The 11,482-nt window shown below is 60.3% G+C and overlaps 2 protein-coding genes across 4 annotated transcripts in view; one reads left to right on the plus strand and one right to left on the minus strand.

Annotated features, from left to right (window-relative positions):
- Nucleotides 1-2,434: 2,434 nt before the first annotated feature.
- On the minus strand, nt 2,435-11,476 carry ECE1 (endothelin converting enzyme 1). Of its 3 annotated transcripts, none has more exons than XM_042838606.1 (18): nt 11,428-11,476; nt 10,934-11,020; nt 9,838-9,973; nt 8,986-9,198; nt 8,054-8,178; nt 7,733-7,948; nt 7,319-7,510; nt 6,667-6,809; nt 6,479-6,593; nt 6,151-6,261; nt 5,896-5,994; nt 5,735-5,812; nt 5,281-5,384; nt 4,930-5,040; nt 4,734-4,801; nt 4,466-4,656; nt 4,285-4,380; nt 2,435-4,044 (listed from the first exon to the last, which is right to left on the minus strand). In XM_042838606.1, exons 1-18 carry the CDS (start codon nt 11,446-11,448, stop codon nt 3,868-3,870), a joined length of 2,283 nt encoding a protein of 760 aa, XP_042694540.1. In that variant the 5' UTR covers nt 11,449-11,476; the 3' UTR covers nt 2,435-3,867. The 3 variants fall into 3 exon arrangements, with proteins under 3 accessions (XP_042694540.1, XP_042694541.1, XP_042694539.1); XM_042838607.1 differs by having other exon boundaries at nt 11,432-11,453; XM_042838605.1 differs by lacking the exon at nt 11,428-11,476 and adding an exon at nt 11,319-11,363.
- The window catches only part of ALPL (alkaline phosphatase, biomineralization associated), a 9,255-nt gene continuing 8,626 nt past the window's right edge, over nt 10,854-11,482 (plus strand). Inside the window, exon 1 of the mRNA XM_042838610.1 lies at nt 10,854-11,008. The gene's annotated coding sequence lies outside the window, so the exon portion shown is untranslated. The remainder of the gene's footprint in view (nt 11,009-11,482) is intronic.

The following is an 11,482-nucleotide window of genomic DNA, read 5'->3' on the forward strand; positions in this document are numbered from 1 at the left end:
GGGGGGAGCCGGGCCGCGGGAGCGGGCAGCGGGCCGGGGGCCGGGGCGGCGGCCGGGGCAGCGCGGCGGGCCGGCACCGGCGCCGGTCTCCGTGACAACGCGGCTCCCGAGGGCTCGGCGCGGGGAGGGGACGGCGCGGAGCCGGCGGGGAGGGGGGAGGGGGAGCGGCTCAGGCCGCGATGCTCATGGGCCGCCGGCGGCGGGGGGTCTCGGTGCCCTTCCCCGGGGGCGGCGGCGCCCTTCGCGGCGGCGGCTCTCGGGCGATGCCGGCGGATTTTCCTCACTGAAGTAGCGGAGCATCAAACATGGCGCTGCGGCCGCCTCCAGCAGTCCGGCAGGACGGACGCTCGGGCGCCTTCGGGCCGCTCCGGAGCCGCTCGGCCCGCCGGCGCTCGGCAACCTTCGGCTCTTTCCGGAACCGCTCGCCGGCGAGTAGCTCTCGGTAAACCTCGGCTCCTTCCGGAGGCCTTCGCGGGCGCACGCGCCCCGCTCCCCTTCCCCGCCCCCCCCCCCGCTCGGTCCGGCGCCTCCCGTGACCCCCGCTCTCGGGAAACTTCGGCTCGCTCCGGAGGCTGGGGACATGAGGGAGTTCGGGAAGCTTCGGAAGGGCTCGGAAGAGATATTCCCGCCCCGTGGGGCGGCGCTCGGGGCTCTTCGGAGCCTCTCGGGGAAGGGCTCGGCGGCGGCTTCGGGCGCCTTCGGCTCGGCGGCCGAGCGGCTGCGGAAAGACTTCGGCACCGCCCGGCTGTGCGGGGCGCGGCGCGGTGCGGTGTGTGGGGCCGCGGGGATCCTGCGCTCGTCCGCGCCGCCGCCATCGCCGCGCTGCCCCGTAAAGATTGGGCTGCGGTCGTTTGGAGGCACAGCTGCGTGGTCTGTGGGATTTGGTGCTCATTGACTGCCTTCCGAGCGTGGCACTGCCCCTGGAGCAGCCCTTCGTGCGGGAGGAAATTAGCACTGAGTGCAAGTTGACATCTATGGCTCCCCGTGCTCTACAGAAATAGCTGCCTGTAAACACAGCTGTGAAAGAGCTCAAGCATCTTTAGATGCATCGCAGCTTTTTGCCTGTTTAGAATGGGGGAGGGGGGGAAGGGGGGGGGGAAGAAAACAAAAATCACAAGAAACCAGCAGGAGCGTTTTCACCAGTTTGTGTCCCAAAGCCTCTGGCCCTGCCTTGGAGCTCCACACAGCTGATGCCTCCCAGGCACCATTGCTTCACCACTGCTGTTGGTTGTTTTTTCTCCTCCCAGGACAAAGCAGACAACCCGCGTCTCTCCAACACGACCCCACACAGCATTTGGCCAACAAAACCCACAGGTTTGGCGAGCCTGAACGAGTGCCGGCTGGATCCGTGCCCTTCCTCTGCCTCCGTTGAACTTTTCCTCCCATCCGTTCTGCTGCTGGATGAGCACCTGGGCATTGACAATGGTTTTTCAGCCCCACCAGCACTTTCGTGCTTCTTCACCAACATCAGCAAGCCAGAGGTGCTCACAACAAAGAGTGCCAGAGCTGCTGATGGGTTTAGGAAAAGGAACAGGTTGCCCAAGGAGGCTGTGGAACCCCATCCCTGCAGGCATTCAAGGCCAGGCTGGATGTGGCTCTGGGAGCCTGGTCTGCTGGTTGGCAGCCCTGCACATAGCAGGGGGATTGAAACTAGATGATCATTGTGGTCCTTTTCACCCAGGCCATTCTATGATTCAGAAGGCTTAGTGGCTTGGGGAACCAGTGGAAATTGGGGTATTAGTGGAAAAGGGCTGTTTTCCTGCCAGGCCATACGCTGGTTCCCCCTCCTACCTGGGCTCAGCCCCACAGGGCACGGCTGATGCAAAACAACCAGGTTTTACCACCCAGGATCAGGCAGGCCCACGGCAGGCAGTGGCAGTGAGCAGCTGAGTCACCCCAGGATCGTGCCAGCCCCAAGGTGGGCAAACAGCAGCAGCAGGCTGGGGAGTCCCGTGCAAGCTGCCGCTTGTCCTCCAAACCCCTCCTGTGCTGGGCTGTCCACCCCATGCAAACTGAGACAGCAGACACAAGCAGGCTGTGTGCGGAGCAAAGCTCGCTCTGGAGAAGTGCAGAAGTACTGTGGAACTTGCTGCATTTTGCCACATTTTAAGCAGGCAGCAGCTGGAGCCACAACCAGGCCCAAAGCTTTTCTGCTCCATCCTGCTGGGCGCAGCACACAGCATTGCCTCAGCTCCACCGCCCTCTGCGGGTTCGTGCCACCATTTCCAGCAGAGCTCAGCTGGTCTCCAGCTCTGCAGGAAAACAAGGAGGGCCTGTGAGCCAACAGCGTGCTCTGCCCTTATGTTCCTGTCCAGCACAGGAGGGGTGACACACAGAAAAAACAGAGAGGATGGGGAGAAAAACGCAGGTGGGGTGCGAGATGCTCCCTGCTACCAGAAAGTAATAATAAATAAATATAAAAGTCACGAGCACCTGCAGACCCAGTAAAAAGTATTTATTTCAGTTATGATAAGCTCCACATGTAGGGTGAAAAAATAGATACAAAAAAAAAATTCCCCCCATGTCCCTTTTACATATAAATATTAAAAATCCCTCTACATCTTTGCTTTCTGTCTAGAGGTGCTGCAAGACAACATGTGGCACCTGAGCTACTGTCAGTGGTTTCTTTTCTAAACTGCAAAGAAGAGTATTAAAAAGCCCCGGAGGACCCTGCGCCCACCCTGCCAGCTTTGCACCGGCCCCAGCCATGCTGGGATGAAGCAGGGGCGTGCAGGGCTCACAGCTCCCTGGCACGGGGGCACAGCAGCGAGCAAAATGGCAGCAAGGACTGCCTGCACTTGTCTGGAGCAATACCGGGCCGGGAGGCTGTGGCCAACCTCCCGTTACGGGGATGGGAGGGATGCAGGGCCACCCCTGCAGCTGCTCTCGCCATGCTGCTTCCTGGGCTCCCTGTCCTGCAGGGACAGGCGCTCTGCGAACCTGGGACAGAATCCGGGCCAGGCAGAAGCAGTGCCCAGCAGCTTCACCACCACAACTCTCACCTCGCTTACATCTTTGGCACATCAACTTTTCCCTTTGCACTCAGAAATTAAAGCTAACCTCAGGAGCTGCAGCATCCCAACAGAGCCCTCCTGTGATCCAGCCTCTGACAGGGCTCCGCTGACCCCATCCCTGGGCCCTGTCCCCACTGTCCCCATCAGCATCCTCCAAGGACGGTCCCTCCTGGAGATCCATAGGCTATGGGGCCAGCTGGCCGCAACCCACCTGGACTCCCCAGCTGGGAACTGTCACCACAGGGCGCTGTGTCTACAGCTGCACTGAGTATAAAAAAATAATAAATATACTAATTCTTTGCTTTAAAAAAAAAAAAAAAAAAAAAAAAAAAAGGCTTTAAAATGTATTTTCCCTGAACTTTTCCAGTGTATTCCAAAATGCATGAAAAAAATATATATATTTCCCCTCCACCCTCCCCTGCCCTGAAATACGTCTCAAAATATTTACCATCCTCGTGTGCGCATCTTTGGAGAGAGGAGGTTGTGCCGGCTGTATTTAGACACACAGCCCAGCCTGCCAGCGCCACGGCATTCCCTTGATGCTTCGGAGGAGGACGGTGCCGGGCTCGGGGTTTGGGCTCCTGTTAGGGCCAGGCTTAGCACTGCGTGTGTAAATACGGGGCAGCGCCCCGGCACGTGGGACAGAAACCTCCCCACATCGAAGTCATTTCACAAACAAGCGAGGGGAAGAGAAGTTTTCACAGTGGATCCATCGGACCTCGGCTGACACCGGGGACGCTGCTCCAGTGAGAGCCGGGCAGCTCGCTGCGCTAAGTGGTCTGAGCCTCTCAAAGGGATGGGGAAATTCGGCCGCCGGCACAGGACGACGCGGCCGGATCCCAACGCCCGCCCATCACCAGACCTCACACTTTCTGGGGGGGTTCATGGGGGAGCCCAGGGGGCAGCTGAAATGCTCTGCAAACTCCCAGGAGTTGGAGACAGTGCCGATGACGCGGAAGCGCGAGGGGCTGTGCGGGTCGGTGATGAGCCCTTCGTGGGAGCTCTCTGGCGTGCGAACCGAGCACCACACCTGTGAGAAAGGGCAAGAGGCCGAGTGCTGATATCCGCAGCTGCAGGACCCCACTCTTGCCAAGCCTGACTTGCTCTTCAACCAGCACCTCCCTGATCTCCTTCTCTGGGCTGTCTCTGGAGACCTCAGCTTTGCTTTCATGCTCTCCCAAAACCATCTGGGCGCATGCTTCCATGGATAGAAGGAAAACCACGGATGGGTGGAACCCCAAAAACCCATGCATCCATCCTCACTGCCTACCTGCGCGAAGCCGACGAAGAAAAGCTGGTGATTGGTGAGGCCAAGGGTCGGGAGAGTCTCCTCCTCCCCGTTCTTTTTCAGCCAGTTTTGATACGCCTGGAGGTTGAGGAGCATGATGGGCTCAGGGGACAGCACAGAGCCAACCGCAGCGTGCCACCCAGCCACAGCCCCACAGCCCTACCCGGTAGGCAGCCTTGAGCCCCCCATTATCAGCGATGTTCTCCCCAAGGGTGTGCTTGCCATTGACAGCCTCCCCATTGATGGTGTAGTTGCTGTACTGCTCCACCATGCATGCTGTCTGCCGCTTGAAGGCCTCTACTGAGGAGTTCTTCCACCAGGGACGCAGGTTGCCGTCCTTGTCGTATTCCCGACCTGACAAAAACATATCGGGTCACTTGTCACCCCGCTGGCTGCCCTGTCAGCATTCTGCCACCCAGCCCTGGCCATACCTTGGTCATCAAAGGCGTGTGTCAGCTCATGGCCCACCACCACACCAATCCCACCAAAGTTCAGCGACCTGTGGGACAGCGACGTGGAGGTTTAGAGAGCAGCCACTGCTCCCCCAGCCATGCAATTCAGCATCGACTTTTGGCAAAGGAGGAAATCTGGGAATGCTGCCCTCCCCTGCTTTCCCCAGGAACTCACTTGGGAGAGGCGCGGGTGTAAAAAGGGGCCTGGAGGATGCCAGCAGGGAAGACGATCTCATTCTTGGTAGGAGAGTAGTACGCGTTGACTGTTGGAGGTGTCATGCTCCACCTGCAGGGACAAGGATGTGGCAGCACAAAGCATTGCTGCGCTTTGCTCCAGCTGCACACGTTTATCACAGCACAGAGATGTCAGCCCAGCTTTAATTTCCCAGAGCCAGCACAGCCAGCAGAAGCATTTTCAGGAAAACCAAATTCCAGTGCTCCAGCGGGCAGGGAGGTACTGTGATTCTCCCACTGACTGCAACAGAGGAGCAGAGCACAGCCATACCAAGCAGGGAAGAGGACTTACTGGTCCCGGTTTGGTGGTTTCCGGAGCTGGTCGGCCGTGACCCTGGCCGAGAAGTTGTAGAACTGCATGACATTCTCAAAGTAAAGGTCGGACACGGCATCGTACTGCAGAAGAGCAAGGTGTGAGCAGCACGCAGTGAGCGCCCGGCCCCACTCCTCCCCGCGTGGTCACATCTGAGCCTCTGGAGCTGGCTGAATTACAGCTGCTCTCATTTCTCCTCCTCTCCAACATCTGTAGAGCCCCAGGAGGGTCATGAATCACCATTACGGAAACCGGCTCCTCAGTGTCCGGGCAGGGATCCCAAGAGCCCCAGCCAATAAGGTCCAAGGACACAGCGAGACCCTTCTCAGGGGATGTGGGCTCACGGCTGCCCTGGGGCCTGGCCATGGGCATGCACACCCTGCACATCCTGGCACAGGAGACCCAGGGGACATCATCTATCTGAGCAACTCACATCGTTAAAGACTTTGTCCAGCTCCTTGGGGTCCAGGATGAACTTCGGGTAGCCGATCATGTTGTAGATGGCATCCGCCTGAGGTGACAAGGACAGAGGTGCTTTTGGTGCCGGGGTGGGAGGACAGGATGGCCTCCCCGCTGCTGCCACCGGCGCCTCACCTTCTCTTTGGCCGACTTCCTCGTATCCTCATCCATCCACTGCAGGGTCTCCAGGCTTTCCTCGAAGGCTGTTTTAATCTCTGCAATCATTTCCTCTGCCTAGACAAAAGAAAGCAGAGTGTTTTGGCCTGGAGAGCTGACTTCCCATTCAAAAAAGTCCAAGGACTGACACAGAACCCTTCGCATAGAGGGGAGGAAGGCTGGGATAACCCAGCTTTCCCAGCACCAGGGCTCCACGCTGCCTGTGACACGCACCACCTGCTTGCTGTCCTCGGCGAAGGTAGCCTTGACAAACATGGCCCCCAAGGCAAAGCCCAGGTTGTTGTCTGTGTCGCTGATGCAGAACTTCCAGCGCGGCAGGCAGGTCTGCAAGGGCGACAGGGAGCCATGAGTGGAGGCACAGCATGGCCACAGCCCCCCAGCCTTCACACCACGACATTAGCTCTGCACCCATCACCTATCAGAGCTGTGACCCCAGAACCCAGCCCACGTCCGTGCTTGGATGCAATGAGAGGGGAACTTTGCTAAAACGTGCCGTCACTGTTCTGTAGGAGCGCAATTACTTGGAGGCATTGGTACTCACCTTCTTCGTCCCATACATCACTTCCATGAACTTCTCCTCAGCATCCTGGAAGCGCTGGTCAAGGAAGGGGCTGGTTTTACGCACAAGGTTCCAGATCATGTAGTTGTTGAGGAGGCTGTGGCAAGAGGCAGTGAGCGGGGAGCAGGACGAACCCCAAGCACCCCTCCTTGTGGGGGGGGGGCTCTCACCATTTATCAGTGGCCAGGATGAGATCGGAGACCTGCTCCAGGTACTCCTTGGCATACACCACGACAGGCTCTGACTCATTGAGTTCCACAGGATAGAAGACTGTGGAGAGGAAGGGCATCCAGTCCACAGCCGGTGCCAGATCCTGCAAAAGCCATGCTGCTGCTAAGGACTTATGAGCTATTAGCAATGGTAGCCTCTTCCCAAGCTGGTGGCTGTTACATCAGCTCTGTTTGATGGATTTGGCTGATTTTGAAGAAACCATTTCCCATAGCAGCAGCATCCTCCGAAGGTCGGAGGGGACTAAACAATTTCCTCCCACAAAGGAAAAGAAAGCCAGGCGGGTGTGAAAATGCTGACAGCGGAGTGGGGGGAAGGCACATGATGGCCCTTTGGGGACGAGGGGAGGTGGTTGGGCTGACGTCTGCAGGGCAGTGCAGCCAGGAGGGCGTTTGCGCCTCAGTGGGATGGCTGCCAGTCCCATCAGCACTCTGGGGTCTGGGAGGAGTGGGCTGAGGTGGGAGAACAGGCCAAGCTATTGCACAAGTGCTTCCCAGTTTGGGCTGGTGTTGGCCTTCCCTGGAGGAGCTGTGTCAGCCCTCCACCAGCCCTGCTCCAAGCTGCAGCGACACGTCAGCCCCACCATGCTCCTACCTTCAGCTCTCCAGCTGTCATCTTGTGGTAGATGACCTCCTCATCCCGATGTTTCTCCTGTGGGATGGTGATGTTGGCCAGTGCTGTCTCAAACTCCAAGATCTGCTGCATTTGTTGCCGTGTTGACTCTTCATCGGTGCCGCCCAGAAACATGCCCAGCTGCACCATGTAGTTCAGGTACCCAGCCAGCACCTGTGAGGGGACGATGCGTCATCCAAAGCTACATGTGGCCAGAGCACCCAACAACCCCAACCCTCCCAACCCTTCCAGCCCTTCCAATCCTCCCAATCTTCCCAACCCTCCCAACCCTTCCAGATCTTCCAACCGTTCCAGACATCCCAGCTCTCCCAAACCTTCCAACCAACCTAACTCTCCCAGTCATTCCTATTCTTCCTACCCCACTACCACCCTGACCTTCTCATTCTCTGTCTTGTTCAGGTAGTAGTCCCGTGACGGCAGCCCCAGCCCCGACTGGTCCACCTGGATGACATTGCTGTTGGAGTTCTTGGAGTCGGCGCTGACGTAGACGGAGAAGAAGGGTGAGATGCGGTAATGCGCCGTCACCTCCCGCAGCGTCGCGTTGAAGTTGTCCCCCCCGGCCCAGGGCCCGGTGATGTTCCATCCTCCCAGCTGGGGAGAGACGCTCAGTGAGGCACAGCAGTGCGGGGATGTGTGACCAGGACCTGGCGGATGGCAGGGCAGCTCCTGGTGCCCGCTCCACAGGGAGGGACGCACCTTGGCGATGAGCTCCATCAGCGGGGCAGCGCGCAGCTCCTCGATCTTGCTCTCGTTCATGCAGGCCTGGTAGTAGCGCTGTGCCTTGCGCTCCGCCTCACTCGACACGTTGGCCGTGGTGTTCTCTGCAGGATGCACCCAGGACGGCTTGTGGGGGCACGTGGCATCGGGGGGGGCTGCAGAGCCCCTAACCCTCCGCCAAATGCTCAGTTTGGACAACGGCTCCAAAAGGACACTACGGATCACTCCGTGTGCCCCTGGCACGTCCCACAGCCCCAGCCCAGCCCCTGCCCCCTCTCCAGCAGCTCCAGTTCTTTGTAAGAGAGAGATAAAGAAAGAAAAACAACAAGTATTTTTCCAGCACTCCGCCGTTCCCAGCATCCCAGCCCCCCGCGCTGCCCTTGCCCCTGTGCTGGCAGTCCCAGCTTGCTCCCCGGGCTGCGTTATTTATTTCTACAAGAAAGAACAATAAACCCATTTTTCTCCTCCGCCTCCAAAGCTATATTTTATTTTCTTTCCCTAAAACCCTGCTTCCTTGGGGTTTTTCCTCTCCTCACAACACAGCCTGCACCTCTGGCTCCCCAGATGTGTGAGTTTTTGTGCCTGGTCCCTTGGCTCCGAGGAATGCAAGGAAATGCCGAGCGCAGCTGCTGGCCGGGGGCCCACTGCCTTCAGATTGCTGCAGGAAGAGCTGGGACAGAGCCGTCCCCAGAAGGCAGCTCTGTTCACAGATAACCACCCCAGCGCCTGGCGCGGAGGAAAGTGCTGATAAGGGGCACTTGTTTGCTCAGAGCTTGAACAAACCGTCCCCTGGATAAGGCACTGCACTGCAGTGTTTGCATGCAGAGGCAGCGCCCAGGGCCTGTCCCCAGAACAGCCGCACTGGGAGCAGCCCCACTGCAAAGAGCTGCCAAAGACAGCCCCATGCTCACCCAGCAGGTGCTTCATGACAGCCTGGTTGTGCTCCCAGAGGTTGTTGAAGGTGCCCCAGCGTGAGTGGCCATCAGGGAGGGGGTTGGCTTTGACCCAACCGCCGCAGGCATAGCTGAAGAAGTCCTCGCAGGGGTTCACCGTGCGGTCCAGGGAGCTGAGGATGGAGCTGGTGACAGAGATGCAGGCCTCTGACAAGCACACGGCGGACGGCCCTGGGGGGCACAACTAGCTCAGCACAAGGAGCCCCTGGCTGCACCAGAGGGCACCCGCTGCTCACCCAGCATCCTATCAGTTCTGTCCATGATGTGGGGAAGCATCCCCATGCACGAGCATCCCACCCAAGCAAGGCATGTGGGCAGGAACCCCATCCTGCACCTGAGCATTCCACCCCGGATGATGGACAGCGAGAGCATCCCGTCCCATACCCAAGCAGCCTGCCTGCTCTCAATCCCACCCCAGAGCAAGGGATGCAGCCAGAAATGTGCCCAAGCATCCTGCCCAGTGGGGCTGGGGCTAGGGATGCAGGCGAGCACCCCGCCCAATGCCCAAGCACCTCGCCCTGGGGTGCTGGACCTGAGCACCTTATCTTGTACCCAATTATCCTATCTGCTGCTCCACCATCACTCTCTGGGGTGAAAGATCCTGTCCCATCAGAGAATCCTGCCCTGGGGTAAGGGATGCAGATGAGCATCCCATATTGTGCCCGAGCATCTCATTGAGCTGCAAGTTCCCTGCCTGGTACGCAGGAATCTCACCCCAAGACAAGCACTCCAACCCCCTCTTGCCCCCAGAATCCCCCTTTTGCCCCCTAGCACCCCTCCCAAGGGTTCAGGTTGCAGCACAGGACTCACGGGCTCGGTACTGCAGGATGAGCCCCAGCAGACACGCTCCCAGCACGGCTGCCAGGACAGCCACCACAGCCACCAGCTGCTTCTCGGGGCGTGTGCGCTGGGCCCAGCACCCCGTGCTGCTCCTGGAGAAATTCACCTGCGGGAAAAGCAGCGCCGTTTCCCCGTCGGCACCACGTGGGGAAAACCCCACAGGCGCATCCGCCATTCTCCCCTTAACAAACCCCGCAGCACCGAGCAGCCCCCAGACAGGGAGTGGGCGCGTTCCAGCCTGGGAAAAGCCGCAGCTGCCTTCCAGAAAGCCGCCAGGAAGGGCGGCACAATGGCAGGAAAGGGAGCGGGGAGAGCGCGGCCACGGCCATAGGATCACCTGCCGCCCTGTGCCACCCCATGGCCTCGGCCAGCCCGGCGGTCCCGGCGCTGGGTGGAATGGGATCCTCCCGTTGTGCCCAACAACATCCCCAGGAAGCACGGCCGATGTGACGGTGTGGGGAATCGTGGGGACGAAAACACCGATTTTGGGGTTGGAAACATTGCTGTGGGCTGAGGTGGAAAGCGCCGTGCCAGGAGCACAGTTCCGACCCTGAACCTTTCCCTGTGAGAGCCCTTCTCCTGCCGCCAACTGCCCTCATTAAGCTGCTTTCCCACTGCTCGAGGAGGAATTAGCCTAAAATCCCCTTTGTGCGGGGACAAAGTTCCCTCCCGCGGTAATTGCCCACCCTGCTGGGCCAGGATGGGTCCACGGCACCACGGGAATGGCTGAGGTGGGCCTGACCCCGTGGGATGGATATCTCACGGGATGGGCATCCCACATGACGGACGATGTCCCAAGGGATGGTTACCCCGTGATGGATGGATGCCCCATGGGATGGATGCCCTACAGGATGGCTCCCCCAGGGAATGGACGTCCCACGCGATGCCCCACAAGCCCAGAGGCGCAGCCCCACTGGTGCCAGCGGGGACGGGAGCAAAGGGCGGAGAGTGCAGCGAGGCGGCACCGGACTTCGTCCTGCAGGGGGGGGTCTCACCCAGCCCGGGGAACGCGGCCTCCCGCTGCCGGGACCCCAATCTTCCCCTTTTCCCCAAAACCGGTCCCTACCTGGAACCCGTTGGGGTACCCATCGCCTTCGCTGATGGAATCCAGGGGGTCTTCGTCGTCCAGCGTAGCCCGCTTATAGGTGGACATCTGCGGGGCGGTGGAAGCGCGGCGTTGAGCGGCGGAGAGCAGCGCTCGGCCCCGGGACCCCCTCGGGTCGCGGAGCCCCGCACAGCTCCGGGGCAGCGCCGCACCGCTCCCGCGGGGCCGCTCCGCGCAACCGCCGCTGCGCCCCGCACGGCGCTTCTCCCCCCGCCCCGCACGGCGCAGAGCCCACGCGGGGCTCGGTAGCAGAGCCCGCTGCCCCCCCTCCGCTTCACACCGCCGCCCCCACCCCACGCGTGAATCCGGAGCCGGGGATGGGGAGCAGCTGCGGGCAGCCCCTCACCGCGCCCTCGGGGTGAGACCGCCGCCATTTCGCCGCCATCGCGGCGCCGCCCGCCCCAGTCCCCCCCCTCCACCCCCCGGTACCCGCACGGCCGGGGACCCCCCCGCACCCACGGGTGCTCCCCGTTCATCGCGATGCCCGGAAGGTCGGAGGGAAGGGAGGGA

This window comes from Centrocercus urophasianus, unplaced genomic scaffold (assembly GCF_019232065.1).
Source record: "Centrocercus urophasianus isolate 14NV4802_14NV808 unplaced genomic scaffold, USGS_Curo_1.0 seq_86, whole genome shotgun sequence".
Classification (NCBI taxonomy): domain Eukaryota; kingdom Metazoa; phylum Chordata; class Aves; order Galliformes; family Phasianidae; genus Centrocercus; species Centrocercus urophasianus.